Here is a 20716-nt window from a genome sequence, read left to right on the forward strand (position 1 = left end):
TTCACATTTCATGTTTCGCTTTTCGCTGCGCCAACCCATTAAGGACCAATGTTCCGTTAATGCAACATTTGAATTGCAATTTTTTCCAGTCAATTTACATGCTTGAATTCTGTTTATTAACGTCCTTAAATTATGAAAAGGAATTCCAGAGATTTGCTTCGTAATTTTTTCGTCACTATTTCTCCTTCCACCTAGGTATGTAATATCGTAAGAAATAAAAAATTTTCTGCGTGAAAACAGTACCCATTCTTTCACAGCTTGGTCTTTAACAGGTTAAAGAAATAATGAAAAGAGATTGAGGGGAACCGCCTCCAAAACCGTACATAATAATACCTGCATACAAACGGGAAATGGATCCCACATACGTGTGTCCATTTCATCGAAAGTTTCGATCATATGAGGACTGGCGATAAGTACAACGCCAGCAGCGGACGATGCTTTGTCCAGATGTAGCATGTGTAACATATCCGTCCTTCGATGGATGTGTGTACGTCTGTCCGGGGAACGGCGAAGGGATAGCTGACACATAAGCCCTGTTGAGCCGCGGATCATCGCCGTGCAATGGCACGATCATACGGGCGGACGGAGGGGGGAAAGATGAGCGAGGGAGGTGAACCGATACGACGACGCGCAGGGGTGGGAAGGGGTGCTGCCGGAGGAAAGAGTTGAAACGAACCGCGAGGGAAAAAAATTGCGAGAAAGAGGGAAGCCAAGGGTGGAATTCCGAGATCCGAAGTGAACGGTGGCAACAAGTACACTCGGTCGGCATCGTTCCAACATTTCCTCTAAATACATAAGCTTCGTAGCTTCGGCTCTTCAAGGATGAACCGAAACGGGCGGCGGTTCCTCTGTCGTTGTATCGTGTCACAATGAATGACGTCAAGAATATAAGACGAACATCGTCGGTTTTACCGCCCCGCGCTCTATAGCGCGTCATATGAACACAAAAGTAGGTAATGTGATTAGAATACAATAAATTATCGATGAGTGTTCGAAGGCTCCTCGAATATTTTTTTAATAATATTTAATATCTTGAAGACCCAAGACATAAAATGTTTCATATTAATCAATCTAAAAGAAATGTACCAAATTGCAGAAAAATAAACTACTTCTCCAAATGATTCGTATTCACATCTTCCTGAAATAGAAAAGTTTTTATTTATTCTATTTAAAACTGTCAGAATAATTCATAGTTAATTCCGCAATTATACTGTTAAGGAAGAAAGAAATGTTAGGTAAGAAATCATTCTTATGTACACTTTATTAAATTCGAGTTCAGTTATTCAGATTGTCGTATTCACTTATGTTGATTGTGCACAGTTCACTGCGTTAGAAGTAATCAAAATGGAGTGCCGCACTGTGAGATAAAAAAGTTGTTCCCCCGTAAGTTCTCACACTTTAGCCGAGCAATTTGTGTCATAAGTGTTTAAAAATAATATCAAGCACTTCACCAGCTCCTTCGTGTGTTTAAACACGCCGGCAACCACATCTCTCAACGGTAAATAGGTAATAGGGATCCATTCTCTACAAGATGCCTGTGAACTACTTCAGCTACGGTTATGCTTGAACAATGTCATTGAGGAGAAGTTTTCCGATAAAGTTGTTGATCTTCTCTATCGGTCTTGTTCGTTCATCTATACATAGAATGTATAGCTGCTTCTTTAATATTTGAGTAACTATAATTCGGACACAGATGTTTAACAGTAACTAGGTGTTCTAATGTTATTAACACTTGTTAATAGTTAATCGCTCGAATACGTTACGCAAACAGAACACACAAATTAGAAGTAAGTAATTGAATAACAAAATAAGAAAATACTTTTTCTTTAGAGTATAAGTAAGTCTTCGTTTTCAAAGTAAATAAAATTAAAAGCGAATGTTAATAAATTATATATTGAATTTGTAGTAGAGTGGTTCAATGTATGATATTGAGGAAAATATCTTCAGATCTTAAGAGCACTGCATGTACTCGGGATAAAAACTACCCCATTGGTGCGTTTCTAAGTAGACCACTCTGAAGACATACATATTTCATTAAGAATGATATAACGATGCAAGTGCTTTAAAAGAACATATTATTGTACTCAACCGATGGATTATACATGTGTATTTATAAGAACATATTTTAGCTTGTAATAGAGTTTTTTTTTCTGATCCAAATATGGATGTCCCTTTTTCTCAATAAATCAACACAACTTTCGGCCACAACCGTCACAGCTGTAATCAAGATACGAACGCATATCAATCTTTTTTGGTTCGAGCGCTTGGTGGTCGACAGCATTGACGTAAACTGGTCTATCGACCGTGTAAGATTGATGAAAAGGTGCTCTAAAGCTATTTCTACCAGCAACTACTTACATGACGTTAGAATAATGATCGTATTTAGAATGATCTTCACGTAGGAGGGAAGCGTGAAAAATGTACTGTAACAAGGTCCATAGGGTCTTCAATTCCATGTCAATACATCAAAGACAACTTATATCTTCTATCGCTCCGATGTTCCTTTCTGTCACAGTGATTATAATTTATAATGCATTTTTACATTTTATATTAACGCATTTTGTCCATATGTACATTTCTTGATAAAAATGTTAAAATTCTTACAAAATTACTCTTTAATAGATGTAAAAACATGACACACATACATTTTTGTATAATTAACTATTATGTATAAATATGCAACGATAACATAGGGTATGAGCTCCTTTATATTAAATTGTCAATTGACGTGGAAATTATAGCTTCTCGTTCTTGCATTTAAATGTATATAGTGATCAATAATTTTACCACAATATTTTTATATTAAAATATTGAAAATACTTAACAATTGAATATGCCTACATCTCTACCTTAGAAAATAATTCATCGAGGTAAGAAATTTCCATTTAGATTCCATTTTCATAAATTACGCCATTAAAATGTGAAAATGCAGAAAAACCACGATCAACTCATTAAAAATATTTTTTTCCTCGTTCCTACTATTCTTTGTTCGATTTATCTGTAATTCTAAATTACCCGGTACATTTAGGGAATCCGTTAGTGTATTATGTGAACCAGCTAGGAAGATTATCAAAATAGTAAACCCCTGTTCAGAGGCAACAAGCAGGAGGTAGTAATGACGTAGAATGAAGCGAGGCACAATGTCCGCCAGATTAGAATGAAAACATGAAGCTCCCTCGGGCTTGATATTTGTCTTTTTCCGTTGGCACCACGTTCCCTTCCATCTCGTATTGCCCATTTAGGCTCCATTCGCCGTCTGCGAATTAGAAATCCGAGTACCCTGCGACGGGAAATGTTACATGTTACTGGAGTAATAAGGGGTAAAGTTTTAAGAGAATGTGGTTTGCTTTACATGTACTTCTTTCTTATTTATTTATATTAGTACCGCGAAAGTATTCGTACAAAAATATTAAAGTTCACAGTTACAACATAAATACATCATTCTAAGGAATTGCAATTTGATAGTGATTTTGGAAAGTAAATTTGAGACAATTAATGATATAACAAGTTTCTTTAGTATATAGTAAATATTATTTAGTAAATAGTAAATGATAATGTAATGTAGCAGTATAGTAATTATCTCAAAATAGTAAATTTTATATTGGTTTAAATAATCAAATTCTACTTCTAGTAAGCGAAACGGATAATTTGAAAATTAATATTTTCGGACTAGGTAAGAAGAATATTTGTTATGCATATAATATGTACCTATATACTTTGAATTTAACCCATTAATGCTGACCAATCCGAAAATGTACCAGCTTATAAATATTCCCTTTTGTGGTATCAAATGTCAGTTGTACCAATTGTCCAATAATTTGAAATCGGTTAAAAAAACTGAAGTCAGCACTAATGGGTTAATTTCATATTCCACGTGAGGGAATGTTAAGTAATGTTTCCAGGTGAAACTAACTGACACATGACGTAGTAAACTGGTTTTCCATGTTTTGCACCGTCACGCGTTTAGTTTGTCCTAACGAACCCAATTTGCTTTAAACTGATAAGCTTTTCCGAAAGGGTATCAGACTTCAGCCCTTCGAAGGTCTAAATCGAATCGATACTTTCTCCTAAAATGAGGAAAGATCCCTGTGCATCGCGTAATTACTGGAAATTTGTACGCGTACTGCTGTGCATGACGCATAGAGAAACACTGATAGTGTGTACACGCGGATGGAACGTTTCATCTAAGCGATGACAGCGTAATGTTCCCTGTCAGAAACGTTTCTGTGCGTCACTTAATTATCGGCCTTTGTCTCGACATGAAACGTAGAGATCGGGGAAGACAAATAGCGATAGACAGAAGCGGAGCCAGGGAACAAAGAGATAGAGGTGCATGTAACGTTAGTTAATTGTATGTCAACAGATCGCAGAAGTCACTGATTGATAGGAGCATACGGCAAATTAATCCGGGAAAAGGGATATACGGATCACAGTGCCAGTACAAGAGATTCATGAAGTAGATACTATACTATCAAAGATCACTAGAAGGTCATAAAAGAAATTATATTCTGTCCTTACAATGACGAAAGATCTTTAAGCCAGACAAGTCAGAGAAAACTCGTGTAATGAAGCTACTTCATCCTATTGTTAGGTTTAATTTTGACACCTAATACTTTCAAAACTAATTGAACTAGAAGAATTTTAATTTGCTTAAATAATAATGTAAGAGAACTACTATGAACACTTCGAAACTTAAAATTATGAAAAAATATAAATCATCAAAAGGTGACTCTAGAAGAAATGGAACTTTATTCAACATCAGACTTTGTGGCATTATTATGTTTAGAATTAAATAATGTATGTGCATAAATTTGTTGTCAAAGACACAGCTGCGTTGTAGTGTTTCTATGTTCACTAAATATTCACAAATGCAGGAGTCATCACCAGGAGTCACACGCTTTAGTGTCGACTAGATAAATAAAGGACGCTATTACCGGAGTAATAGGCTCCTGATAAGAACTTTAATACCCTGGTATTATAAGTCGTGGAAGCCTGTAAAAGCTGAATAATGGATAAAACGAGCGATGGAAGAGTAGGCAAAGTATTTAGAGGACAAGAAATTTCACATGTTGAAAAGTATACGTGTTCAGCCTTGGACCTGTTCCGAATACCTAACGACAATTTAATGTCACGGATCTGGCTATTGTGATATCTGGCATGCGAATTAACTATTGATGAATGAATGGCACCGTATTTTTGTACAATACCTGCTTATTATTCCGAAATATAATAACATGAAAATGTAAAGAAATATTTGACATTTGGCGATTGATGATTTCAACAATATTCGTAAAATTTATTTATAACTATATGTATACAATAAATGTATACAAAATAATATAAAATCAGGCTCAAGTAAAACTAATGAAATCTCTAAGATACAACTTCTAATAATTTAACATTTACTAAATTTTTAAAGAATATAAAATAATGAAATACTGCAATACGTATGACATAATGTGAACAATTTGAATGAACTTAACTGCAGTATAGAAAAAAATAGATCTACAGGAAAGTCATTTACTGGGAACAAATTGTAAGGTTTATAGAGTTTACCACACATGATAAATGACTTACCCTCGCGTTACCTGGACCTTGAAATAACGGCTCGAGATTGGCTTAAATGTTACAGGCAGTGAGGAAGATAACAGCGTTCCTTTCGTAGTAAAGGAACTTTTAGAAAAAATGTCAATCATAAACCTATACCAAACTCATCGTAGTACATGACCATAACATTATGGTTCATCTATTTCTTTCTTTCAAATACTTAAATTTATAAATATTTTACAAAACATTTGCAAACTTCGGATTGACGTGTATCAAATTGTAGCCTGTAAAAATAAATATTAATGCAAACCTATATACAAAATTTAATAGAAGCGTTAGTAGTGAAAAAGTTCACTTCTAATACGTTCGGTATTATAATTTACATTTATAAAATACATAAACATAATCTACAAACATCGAAAGCAAAAGAAAAAGAACATTATCGATTACTATGATTTATTATCGTATAGCATGATGTAATCTTTGATGTAGAATTACATTGAAAATCTGAAATAAATGTTTCGAACATACAGGAGACACAATAAGTACGTCTTGACTGAGGTGTCTGACTATTCCTCGTTATTTCCACTTGGTCTATAGTGCAGGCATTCTCACGGTTGTAAGACAAACTTTCTCGAAAGTTTATTATTAATTACCTGTCTCCGTTGAATTACTGGAGCATACAACAGTAAACAATGACACATTCCATACGTTAGTGGAATTTAATATGTTGTCACTCTTTTGTCATAAGAAGGTACATTGTCAAATAAATAAGTTCCCCGAATTTTCTACCATAGAGGGCAATAAGTATAGCCATCTGAAACACAAAATTCAAAGACAGTTTTAATCTCTAAACTCCTGGCTATTTTCCGAATTGCTATTTTTCAAATATCGGTCAACTTCACGTTTTGCGGTCAACAAAACCATCGATTTTTTCTGTAAAAATATAAAAAATTTGTTCGAGACCTTGCCACTTTTTAATTTCTCAATACTTTTCTATTATCCTAGTTTAGACGATAGCCACGAGTCTAGAGATTAAGAATATCTTCGAATTTTGTGTATACAAACTGCACCGTCTAGTATTAGGCCTACCTTCGCGTTGGTCCTATTTCAAGATAAATTTATATTTTTCCTTATAGAAAATACTTTTATATTTCTCAAAGATAATCAGATAAACCCACAGACTTGCAGAAGGATCTATGCAATACTTGTTTCTTTTTTAAATTCACGTAAAAGTACATTTTTTTCAGCCATCGCACTAGGGAGACCCCTTAATCCTTCACAAAAACAGCCAGGTGAAAATTACTCGCGAAACTAGCCGATCGTCGTAGTGTTAAAATAGGTTGAGTATACATCCAACGGATGTTTGTATAATAGAGCAACTAATATTTCCAGCGCATAAAATTGAATAATGGACGGCAATTAACGATTCCCCTTAGTTAGAGAAAACTCGTTTGAAACACGGACATTTAGCTACCAGTTGCACGCGAGGGGTCGCCAGTACAGGCGTATCCTGGATTGTCAACCGTGGCAGTGATTGCACGATTTGAATAATACTCCGTAGGTTGGCTACCGATTACATTGGCGTGAATTTCCTCTCGACTTTCCCAGAGGGTCCCAGGCTCGGCCGTTGGATGGTTTCAGTGTCATGCCGTGGGCGATCGTATGCCAGCAGAGTTATTAAACGCGTTCGTTCAATTCCCTCGAGCGATTGAGCTCTCTCCCTCCGTAAAGTCTGCTACATCACCGGCATCAGCGCGTCGCCGTAACGTTGATATTTATGGGACGCGCCTAGCCCTCCGTCCAAGTGTAAACCTAAATTGATCTCCGCCTATATTAAGCTCCCAAGAACTCTTGAATCAAGATACTGAAATGCTGTGCTGCGAAATTTAGCGCCATATCTCACGGAGATATCTGCCTTCGACAGAATTCCCCTAGAAGCTGTCTAGATACTCTATAATTCAGTACTAATTGAATAATTCTGATATTTTTCATTGTTATATGAAACTATTGGGTTGTTCGGACAGTAATTTCATATTTTTTTCTGAAAGATGTCGTTAATCGTATTAGTAAAAAAACAACTTCATTCTAACTTACAAAATCATTATTGTATATTTTAACAACTGACATTTTAAGCTTCAGTTAAAAAAAATCATTTTTGAATCTGTCAAGTCGTTTTTGCTTGTTGTCACATTAGAAGTGAAAAAGCATTTTCGGTATATTTTGCTTTTTTATTATCGTAAAAGTATTATATAATATTATATAATCGACAGTAAGTAAGATAAATAATTTTGTTGAGTGTGAGGCCATTATTTGAATTACTTTTACATAGGATGTAGAAATATAAGAATACTGAATGCATTGAACACCTATAAAATTCACTTTGAAGGACTTTTAATACCGTTGTACCAAAAGTGAAAGTAGTTACCGACATGATCCTTTGACACAACAATGGAATCGTCGAAAATTTCTGATATAAGGAAAGTCTTGCTGGTAACAGCTGAAAGTTTCCCACTAAACCTACGAAACCTCTGCAGAAGAATCCTTCTTTGTTTTTAAAGTTACCGACTTCGCAGCAATCTGTGACCTGGCCTTAGTGCCAATTCTTCAGACCACAGCACAGTCCAATCTCACGGAAAATTCTTGCTAACTTCTGCTTTCATCTTCGGACTTCTCTACGCCGAATTTCATTCTCGACAGAATGGACGTAAGATCAACATAGAACGGGGGCAAAGTCAAGGGGATACAAAAGGAAGAATATAACCTCGTAAGCTGCTAAGGTTTCAGCCATTACTCGCTGCAAATGAGCTGAGTTTCTTGTATTAAGTTTTTAAAACGAAGGCAACCTAGGTACGCATTTTCTCTATTGAATAGAATACAACATTTTTTATTGCAATTACGATACGTTTACTTACTCTATGATTGTCTAGAATTTATCTTCCGTACTTGTGAATCCTGATCCTATGCTTTCGGCTATGTATTGATACAAGGTGTCCCGGAACATTGAGCTCTTGTGATCACTACCTAGTACACAAAGTGAGTGGTATCACTTCATACGGGAACGGTCGAACTTTCTACGCCTATGGGCTCGAACTTTCTAAAAGGGTTCCTTTTGCGACAATGGTCTATTTTTCTCGAAGGACGTATCAAAGAATTTAAGGAAACGATGTCGCGGGAAGCTGTTCCGACGAAGAAGAAAGTAGGGTGCAGCTGATATCAGCCCAAAGCTATGGGTTACGTATTTCATGCATGGCGCGACCGGGTGGAGAAACCTTTTGAAAAGCTTCATCCAGCAGAGAAGGAAGAAAATACGAATAAGATTTCCCTTGAGGGGATTGCGAGGAAACATCGAAGAATGTATTGCGTGTGACGCGACTTCATTCTTCTAACTTGCAAATTCTTTCGTCCTTCGCAAATGTAATCGCTACCTATTACTGAGCGTATTTAGAACAAATATGTATTTATAATTACGAAGACGATACATATTTCCATACGATTTTTTTTTACTTTATTTACTGATATTCCCTATCGTTTAGTGTGGGCCTGTCAAGGACATCATAAATACGTGTCAATGAAAATTAAAAATAATTTCATAAGGGACTCAGAATTGAAATGATGACCGATGAAGTGTGTATAAAGTATCCTATTAAGTTGTTTTTAAAATGAGGTATGTTATCATATACCAACAATTGCGCTGTAATTCTTCATTGCATTTGTTGTATGCGTGTTGGCTTTCTTGGTTTCAGATTATCGTTTCGATCTCAAATAATTTCTCTATTGTATTCTTTTATCACTTATAAATTTTCCTACTTCATTATCCACTGTATCTGCTGCTATCTACCCTCATGAATACACCGGTTACTCAATGCTGGTACGTCTACAACTGGGAACATTAACATTAATTGTAAATTACTGAATACCTCCCTAGTCACCAGACAATTTAGGTTCCTTGTAATACATTGGAAACTGATTAAGATTACAATTTCCTCTGTTTTAGTATGTATTGTTATAATATTCAGTTAATAGTAGCAATTATATCATGGATAGTGTCCACTAAATAGGCCCAATTCAATATTCTAACAATAAGACACTGCAAATTGATAGTCCTAAAGTTTCGACTGTGTTCCAACGTGACGAGTGAATAAGTCGTGTTTAGGATGATCGACGATAATCACGTAATTAAGATCTTAGCTTACCGAATTACATCCGAGAAGATGTCAACCTAACTCCGGGCACTAATACGTCATAAGCTCCCCTGTGCATGATAGTACATCGCATACCCTATCTGTATTTATGACAGCAGGAGCTCTTGGGTTTTCCTTCGTGTCTTACAGTGACATATATTACTTGCTGCGTCACGGAAACTTTGCTCATTGGCTTCATTACCAGGAAAGTTCAAATAAACACTAACCAATTAGTGTCTCCGCTTTCCTGTAGGTACTCAAATGAAGAGGGATTAAACTAGAACAAATGTTTCTTCTCTCGATGACAACTGAGATTTTTAGTGAGTTCTAATGTAGGAAATTTATGTCGTATTTACAACCAATCAAACAAATAATATACGTTCATGGCTTGTTACAATTTTTGTGTTCTGAAAACAAAACTATAAAAATGTTAAACCTTGCTTTTAACGTAAATATTTTTCATTTGTTTATGTTCGTATCTTCTCCAATACAAATATCAGAACTGGTTGTCACCACTTGTATATTTTCGAATCGATTTTAGCTTACAGTGGATTGAATGTTTCATTTAAAATGTTACTTGTTCTTTATGGAAAATTTCAGTTCTGTTGAAATAATGTATAATGTATTCTATTAAAAAGAGAACGAGTAAAGCATTTTTACAAGAATTTTGTTGTTAGTGCGAAATGTTTATAAAAAATATGGCCGGTAACACGTTAACTGAATCGTAGTGTATATGCGAAATCCAAGTATTAGCGATCTGTTTATCTTAATCACTGTAAAAATGTAGATAGTAAATATGATAACATACAATATATTTTAATTTAATGTACGTCAACATTAAAGTATTAAACTTTAAATGTATTAAAACCTAAACAAGTACAAAATATCAAACTACTGCAATTTTTTAACGTTTAATAGTTTGTTTGCATCAATATGGTACGATTCGTATACATTGCAGTTTTCAATCATTATTTCGGAAGAATTTATAATATTTTTTTAACAAGAATTTATTCTATAATTGTACCGAATGTACTCTCAACAACCGTATCGTGGTTTGTAATAACGGAAAAATTACGATACACTGTACATAACTTTAAATTTCTAACTCCATGCATCCGCTAAGTAATTAATCACGAACAGGGTAGCAAGTTGGCCGTGAAGGATATTTACGGGAAACCGTAGCAAGCCCCGATTAAGAAAGTGCGCGAAGTCTGGAATAATTGAGTTAGCGAGAAACGAGAGCTGCTTGTCGATTTCTTTTTAGTGTATATACGCTTTATCAAGGATAGCAATTAATAAATCATGCAGTATGGTCTGCCTACAGCGTAACGAGGTGCTTCCCTTAAAAACATTGTGCATATCAGTATACTCGTGTTTCCAGTTTACATTACAGATTTTAATTACCAATTAATGAAACGACGACAAGACTTTAATTTAATTTAGTAACATAATACATTTTAGGTACGGAATATTGATTATTTTTTCACGCCTCTTAACAGGTTCTAATTTAACTAAGTTACAGTCGCCGTTATGTTACTGAATCACGAACCTCTAGATTATGTAACGCAATAGTATAATTCATAATTTACCATTTATCGATTGACAACTAAACCTAGATTGCATAGAAAATATTGTTATTTATAGAAGCATGTCACACGAAGCATTTATTAAATTAAAATTTCTATATCAATGTACATTTATAAAAGATAGATCAAATAATATTAAATCCAATTTATTTTCCAGTCTATTTGAAATTTATTTTTAAAGTTTTTTCCTACATTTGAAACATACATAAATAAAACTGTGATGTATATTGAAGGAATAGTAAAAGTAATGTCAACCAACTAAGCTAATTCGTGTAAATGGACAAAATTTTTTATAACTGGCTTAAATTTCCTTTAATCCCAGCTGCTGTGCTATGCTATACAAATGTCGAACAAAGAGATGCAAAGAATGCCCTGTTACTCTGTGAGCCAAGCCTCGTATTTCACATATGTCTACGAGAATTGTGTGGCTATCCATCTCCTGTAGTTAAATTAAATATTTCCTGAATTTCGATGCATATTCTGAATGTACCTCAACAAAATGAATTTCTGGAAGAGATACAAAAGGAACACGCCTCAACATGCAGAATGCACTTTTGTCTCGATACTCTATACGGAGCAATGAAAATTCGAAAATCAATATGCCCCGTATCGTTGCAATGTGCATACGTACTACGGTTCCAGTGGCCTGCTTATTTTTCTTCACTATGTTTACCTTGCAACCATATGTCCCACGACAATGTAAATTTATATTGAAATCTCCACAAAATTATTTTAGTCATTTTTTACACGTAAGAATATTAACTTAATACTATCACGAATTACTATTTAATTAGGAAATACTATTGCTAATATTATAAATATTTATTATTTAATTAAAACATAATATTATTAATATTGTAAAGATATACTGTTTAATTAAGAGATAGTGTTACTAATGTTAAAAAAAAATGAAGGCTAGTCAACATACGTTATGTGCTTTTTCAATGCAACAATAAAATTTTCTAAATGATAGTGATGGAAAATTGCTATAGTATGCTATAGGAAGTTCCATGCTGTAGTATAGTAGTAAGCAAAATGAATAAGGACTTCAGAAACTACTGTCTACTATTTAAGTTAAATGGAATGTGCTGTTCAATACGAATTATGTACGATTTTTTAAGTAATCTCTGTTCAGAAATGGGTTGCATTCTACTTGTTGAATCGTATATGTATTGGTAGCACTCTGTTTACTCGTCCATGGATATACCACATTCTACTTGTGTGACTGTATACAGACCTCGTTCTACTTGTCTGGCCAGAGAGAGTCATAATCCACTTGCGCAGCTACGAGCGTGTTACAAATAGCTTCGCTAATAAAGAACGGAGCTATTCCACTTGCTGAATCTAAAGTGATGTTATACCACTCATTACACTAGAATTCGATGCTTTTTATATCACTAATAATATTTGACGTTATATAACGTTTAAACTAATATGTATACCATAAATAATCAACTTAACAACTATTTTATGTTATTACAACTAACGCACGACATAAATAACGCTTTTATATAGCATATGCATATCGCATGGTTCTACAATGGATCATCCACGTCCCCGTTTTACTTGGTTCGTCATTTTTTTTTTTTTGTCCATAAATCGATGGACACCTATTAACGTTATATCGAAAAAAAAAGAAGAAAGATAGACGACACAACTGAAACATGTAGCAACAATTAAACGATAATACAGCAGTTCCCGATCGATGAAACAACGCAGCCATACGATTACCGCGTCATCACGACGACGGACCGTAGCTCGGTGAAAATGTCTAAATTGTTCTTTCGAATGTGTCCCTGGAACGTGCAATTTTGATGACAGCCACGCACAAATCGCCCAAGCAAACACGGCTCGAACAATGGGGGGATTTTTCTGGTTAGGCGGCTGAACACGATCCATTCATTCGGTGCAGATAGCGTTTCCATTTTTTAACAGACCTAGAAATCAACTGGACGAGTCTGTTTGCAGTACTTCATTAACGGCTGTTTAGGTCAATCTCGCTATTCTTCGTGCCCCATTAGGGAAATGTGCTGAGTTCCTAATATTGTCTGCATTTATGGAGGCAGTATATTTAAATGTCGGCTGTACATGTGGTGAGATTCAGTAGACAGTTAACGTGCAAATTACCGTAGTTTGTGGAACAGGTAAAACGAAAGTGATTATGTGCTCTGAAGTAAACTACACGTGTATCTGACTGACATATTAAGAATTCACAGAATATAGAACACTTTTGCATTTATACACAATAAGCCACGATGATTTTCTCATCGTCGGGATTGACAATAATTTTATTTCTAAAATGGAAGTGAAATAGAAGGGGTTTTAATATATTAATGAGGAATATAACAGTAATTACTCTCCAGCAATTATTAGAAATACTTGGATTCAAAATTTGTATATTTATAATATCTTCTTCAGTATTTATCAAATAAAATACTTCGTAGACTGTATTCGTCAAATAGTTATTGTATTTGCTGCGTAATCAAGTTTTTATTGCGTTACGGCAGATCAAAGTTAATTACACGAAACTGAAACGAGTTACATAAAGTATACATACCCCGTCACATGAAAATCATACTGTATTTTACATGTCGCAAGTGATATGCAGATGACATCATTGGAATTGCAAAGACTTTTGCTGGTTCGTGACGGCTTGGATACCGATATCATGACCTACACATAAATACAATGGTGCTTCCTATGTCCCATATCATTACCTTGTGTTTTTTCAAAAGAATTTGTACGTAGAATTGCTTTCAGTAATCCAAGAGCGAACTTTTAATTAATGTTCAGTCCAATCGTGCACGTGAAATTCATTTCACTTTCAATTTTGATTCAGGCAAACACTTTCGACATTCCTTTTAAATGGAATTGTTGTATGTTTATTTATAACAATCGATACAGATATGCAATTATAACCTACGTTATGATATCGTAAAATCCAAGCTGTCGGACGTATTTACAAAAACGCGTAAAAGATATTTCTTGTTAACCGACACAATAAATGGAAGTGAAAGAAATAGGTATAAATTTCAAAGAGAGAGAGTAGGGCGTAAAGCGTTCAAGCATACTAATTATTGAGAAATAATTAACCTGGATGGAGAAACTGGGTTAAGAGTGCCGGTTTTTATGCGCTTCGTGTGGATAAAAAAATTTGATCGTTCATATTTATTTAACAAGACACTGTTTCTATCAGAAAATTAAATTCGCAAACGCCGACATATCGGGAAGCGTAGGAATTCCCAGTTTATTACGTTTGTATATGTGTGTTGCAAAAACGCTGAGAATTTTTCGCGTCGAAGTTCATCAGCCATTTCGTTCTATCGAATTTCAATAAGCCATGAAAGAAATGACGCAATGATACCAGATGATACGATGTACAAAATGGTAATGCTCAAATACCCGTGTTCGATTCCGTCACTTGTACACGATAAGAACGAAAGGATCCGAGCCATTCTATCAGCTGACCTGAATTCGATCGAGAAAAGGTTTTTACTATGAAACGGGTAAGATAATGATTACATTATCCTCTGTTCGACTTGGATTCAATAAAATGGATCAAAACTGATTCCTCGCTGCATTTAATTGGTTAAACTGTCGACTGATTTAACGGATATTTATATTTTACACCGCAAAAATCAGATTCCAGGAGGAATTTTTATTGTACAATTTGTATGGAAATATTATATAATATGCATGAAATATTGCTTTGCCTATTTTCCTCTACAACATCATGAAAATTATATCGTAATTGTGAAAATCATAAAGCTTAAATGCTTATTATGATCACTGTTCATAAACCTTAAAAGATTAACATATTTTATACTATCATCATAATACATTTATTGAATTATATTTGTTAAAACAAGCAGTGAATCGAATTCAAATATGATTACTGATTTGCATGAATTCAAACTTGTAAATCTGTAGAAAGGTCTTAAATTGAAATTTATAAAACTTTGTGTTAGTATTAAGTCAAGATTATTACTTAAAAACCTTTTCATTCAGCAAACAGACAGTGCTTGAAAGTATCTTTAAAGAATGGGTTTGAATTTGCAAGATATTTTAATAAAATTATACAATGTTTTATCACACTTTTAAAAACATACTCGTGTATTTGAGGCCGAAATGAAACAGACTAAAATTTTATCTAATTCACAGCGTCACGAAAACATCGGTTAATTCATGAGTAAAAGCTAGCAATAGGTATAGCAGATCTACCTTTGTGCATACATTACCAAATTCTATGCAATTAAAAGGAGAATCATTCGACAGAATCGCTGATTTTATAGAAATTCCAAGCGTATGCGGGCGACAAAGGTGCCAGTTTAATTATCAAATTTGCAGAGCGAAATTAAATGCCCCAAGCGTTCTGTTGACTCTCCATTTCCAATACACAGAGTAACTTTTGTATATATAGCACCAAAATTTTTAAAGTAATCGATTTCTATAACGCTACCGCTATTCTATGACCCAGTTTATTGTTCTCGGCTACGTGAAAATCACCTGTACAAAGCTTCTGGGGCTTTAAAATCATTTAGTGCTGACAATTGTCTATATCTTTTATGAAATATAATCAGTTAATGATCGAAACATTTAATTATTTAAAAAATTAACTATTTTTGTTTTACTCTTTTACTGAAAAAGAAAGAAATATTTCATTTTTATTTTGTAAAGTAAAATGTATACAATACATGAAACCAATAGGCACTTGCACTGCGGTTAATATACACGCATTCGTACTTATACTTTATCGATAAACTCACGCAAAAATTCACATATTTTGTCGCGTGTTCGAGCAGTTGATCGACACTCTAACGCGATTCGCGTGTTTCAATTCTTCTGCACGACATCACGTTTCTCTCTTATTTTTTTATGAAATAATGGAGCCAGCACGGACACGTATTCTCGTATTCGAGCAACTAGTCCCATCAGCTGAAACTCACCTATTCTCTTATATACTTCAGCACAACGGGATACGCGAATTAACATGGCTAGGTCAAGGGTGCAATTTTCCCCAGATTGGTTTTGCAGCATGCCAGCTCGCAGCTACGCCTGCTTCCTACATTACTCTACTTCCTTGAAAAACCTTCTTGTCTCAAAAAGCCAATAGTCGGGCCATCCTTCGTTCGGAATTGCGCAGAGTGTAAACGATATTTGGTTATTCGAGTGTAAACGATTTTGGTTATTATTAGAGCTGAATTCACAATATTTTATTCCAATTTTGTTCACATCTATATGTTTTTCTCAACACAAGTAGAAATTTAGAGGTTAGGAAACAAATTTTTTAGTACACACGTAGGTTGTTTTTATTGTAGAAGTGCAGAGTAAAAGAAATGATCTAATGAAAATTACAAGTATTGGAAGAATAATTGAAACACTTTATTATCGATCTTTTACAATCCGGAAAGGCTCGTTTTCCATACGTCGACATAAATCCTTAAGGTAACACTGATTTTAATCAGGCACATCGTTTCGGTTCAGATATATGTATTTTTTGTGGAAATGGTTTCAACACATTTAAACGATCTTTATCGGAAAACTGAACGGTTGATTAAAAATAGTATAGATTCATTTCCGCGGAAGGGTAGATATAAATTTGAAGTCTTCCTCACTAATATTGTATTCCTCAAATATTCCAACGAAATTAAAACAGTATTTTTACTGTACAAAAGTTATTTATTCGAGGAATAGGAGAATGTATTTTGATCAAACAAGTTTTCCAAAGTGGTTATTTATAAACTTAGTTTTGCCAATATCTTTTTACACGTATATAGATTTCATTATCAGGAAACAAGAATTCCAATTAACGAATTTTTTCCTAACTTGATTGTACTCCTATATTACAGTTACGTTAAAATATGTAGTCGTGCAATAATGCTCTTTGTTGGCATTACGACAAATTTGAAAATAATCATCATCCAATTATGAAACCGCAAATATTGAAACGTTAGAAGAGAAAGATCAAAGAGTAATTTCACTATTTTATACATAAAATTCAGCGAGTAGGTATAAGTGGAGCCCAGTAAACAATGAAGCTTCTGTTTACTCTAATTCTTTATCATTGTTTAGTACGTATGCGCATGAATATTATGGAATGTTGAACAATATTCTGTTATTCCCATATTACCACAATTTTGTTTGGAAACGAAATAGGATGTTATGCGACCCGTACGTAAATCTATTTTCAGAGAGCGCTGCATTTCAGGAGCTGGGAGGATGTTGAATAACATGTTCTCAGGGGGTCCTTTAACAGCTACGAGACACAAACGAACATCTATTTACCGCGTGCATGGCGGTACTCATTAACCGCAGCTAGAAGAACAATGCTGTCTCGTAGAGGAACAAGCCCCACACCCTGAAAATTTTTGTCTTCGTTTTAGTCCCCCGTGAATGTTCATTTCCTTCAGCCTTGGTGCGTCTTGAACATGCACATAGAAATATTGACTGCGTGAAAGGAACTACACGATATTATTCTTCGATAACGTGATAGGAAATTGAAACTCTAAGAAGTCGAATAAAAACTCGAAAAAGTCATTAATATTAACAAAATTGTTGCCTTGAATTTAGTTTAATTTTAAACGTTTTAAATTGCAGAAAAATAAGTGTATTAAGTGTGGAAAAGTGAGAAATTTATACGATCAACAACTAATTAGTTTGACTTCTGAGAAACTTAAGTAATGAATCCACTGTCACTATAAAAGAGTCATATTATTGAATAGATGTCATATAATTGATAGAATACCTGAAGATTATCGTAATAATGGATTTAAGTGTAAAAAGTAAATCTTTTTTTGTACTAAATAATAAACTGTTTCAAAAATTGTACAATGAACAGAAATTTTGTAATGCTTATTGTACAATTTTCATGTACCAAGTTTATTTATACATTAGTTAAATGTTATTTTAAACGATTATGTAATACAATTTTGATTTATAAACAATTGTGCATGGTGTTAAATTACTTCATGATATTATGTTCTTACACGAAATAGTTCGAAAATTTCACGCGTTCACAATACTACCTGCTTACTTGATCTATAGTAAGCCAAGTAGTTCACCGAAGCTGATTACTCCACAAACATACACTACACCTATCTGGTGTGAGAAGTTTCACTCCAGGTTTGATTATAATGACGACGAAAATTAGCGTTCCGGAATCGAAGTTGCGAACCGTACAAGCATCTAACATGAGTCACGTTTCTAGATCTCTAAATATTCCATAATATCATGTTATCATATTAAAAAATCATATTTTTATTAATTAGTCCAGCAATAATTAAAAGTTAATCAATGCAGCAATAATTAAAATCAATCATGATTTTCGTTAAATTAACTTCATATCAATCAATCATTAACTTAATATATACAATAATACATCTGTGAGTGTAAAAATAGCATTCAATTCAGTTGAATTGAAAATGTATCATTTAGAACTTTATACGTTTAAAGACAATGAAATTCAATGAAACTTGAAAAAGAACCTAAAGGAATGAACCAGAAATATGCTAAAAGTTTCAGAATAAGTTACTATTTAAGTCCTGTTATTCCATTCACGTACACGGGGAAGCCATCACTATAAGTGACAGAAAGTAATTGAAAACTGTCCACCGTACGTGTAGAATAATTCCTTCTTACCTATACATATATAAAACGTAAAACATAAAAGAATAGTTTCGGAAATATGACATCAATCGTGTATATCGAACGTGACATAAGTTAGCTAGTCGAAAAATAAAGTACAATTAAACTAGGTAAATATATCATAGATTTAGAAGTAACGAAATTGCAGGACCATTATTACAATTGGAAGCACTTAAACAAGTTGATAAATATTACCGGAAAATAATTTCGATCAATATCGGGTACATCAAAGTATTCCCCTCGATGGACTGACTTCATTATGGATCTTTTATCGGCTAAAAATTCAATTATTCATTTTACGTTGAAGATACTCTTTTCTTATAGTGAAAAGTGCGGGTAAATTCGATTATTTGTAAGGCCATGTGTAATTGAAGTATACCACAGAATGTATAAAATGATTAAATAACGAGTCAAAGGGTAGAAGCCTCTTCCCCATAATATTCTGACATTAAAATATTCAATATTATTGAAAACTCATTATTCCATTTATATAAAATTGAAAATATCCTAAAGGAAACATAATTCATAAATAAAAAAACGATAATACCATTCACTTTAACTTTTTAGGCTCAATTTTGCAAGAATAAAAAAGATACATCTTGCCCGCACAATTATTACAGCTGTTAATGGCTAATTAGAACCATACTATTGCATAATAATGTTCTAACCTTATGTCTATGTACTTTACAATTTGAGTGATCGTGTGAAGCCATCAAACGGAATTTTGGTGATTGTCAATAAGGGATACGTTGTGTACCTGTGGGTGACCCGTTACATGCGGGTGGTTACCTAACTAAATCGAACACTTGTAACTAATTAAGCATAATTATCATCACCTCCACAACATCAAGAATCCCTTCCAAGTAATCGGCTTTTGTAAACTCAATCAAACGAGTTTCAGTTTACCGCCAATGTGACAATTTGCATCCTTAAAAACTGAATATTCAGCTTTCATCTTTGCTTGAATTAGACTTCAAGTGCAGTGTAGAAAGGCACCGTGGCATTAATAACTCAAACCACAAATATAAAATTATATAAAAAACTATATTAATATACATAGATATAATTTAAGTATAAGATTGCATAAGACAAAGATATGAATGGATGAATCTTATTTTGTAAGCCAAATCACATTTTGTACCCAATAGTCAAATATGAATTATAAATAATAGTAATGAAGAACTAAATTAATGTACCTGCGTTATAATTCAAAAGATTTTGCAAACTTTGAAGACTTTAAACGGATGGACTTTTGATTTACGTGGAAATATTGGGGATTCAATTTATCACTCTACAAGTTTACGTACTCACCATTGCGTCATGTAATGCGTACTAATGATGAAAACCGGTGACGACGTACGATTGGTTTCGGTGCCATTCTGGCTAATGTCAGTCCCGTTCAGCTCCATCCCACCGGGTAAAGTTTACGGTGGCAGTAACTTGCAGAGTCACTGACACACCTTCGCCTTAATACTCAGTCATCTTTCGAACATTCTGTAAGCAACGCGATACAATGTCATTACATTAGCATTTCCGGTAACAAATATGTATACAAGGTGCAGGTATATTGATGGTGTAAATGTATACGAGCCGATGCCTAGTACAAAAATAAGTCAAAATCATAGAACGAACTCCACTTTATACCAAGTTTGATTTTCGGGATACATTAATTTCAAATGTTCGTTGAATATTTGAAAAGAAATCGACGTGTCTGTCCACTACTAACTATTTCTACTTACAAATAGTGTAAGCGTA

At 34.0% G+C, this 20716-nt stretch overlaps 1 protein-coding gene across 1 annotated transcript in view; it reads right to left on the reverse strand.

Moving 5' to 3' along the window:
* The window catches only part of LOC107187457 (probable muscarinic acetylcholine receptor gar-1), a 28100-nt gene extending 7730 nt beyond the window's left edge, over positions 1 to 20370 (reverse strand). The window contains 1 exon segment of the mRNA XM_015575562.1: positions 20273 to 20370. Within this exon segment, the coding sequence (XP_015431048.1) occupies positions 20273 to 20370 (98 nt within the window).
* Between the last annotated feature and the right edge of the window lie 346 nt (positions 20371 to 20716).

This window comes from Dufourea novaeangliae, unplaced genomic scaffold (assembly GCF_001272555.1).
Source record: "Dufourea novaeangliae isolate 0120121106 unplaced genomic scaffold, ASM127255v1 scaffold89, whole genome shotgun sequence".
In the NCBI taxonomy this organism is placed as follows: Eukaryota; Metazoa; Arthropoda; class Insecta; order Hymenoptera; family Halictidae; genus Dufourea; species Dufourea novaeangliae.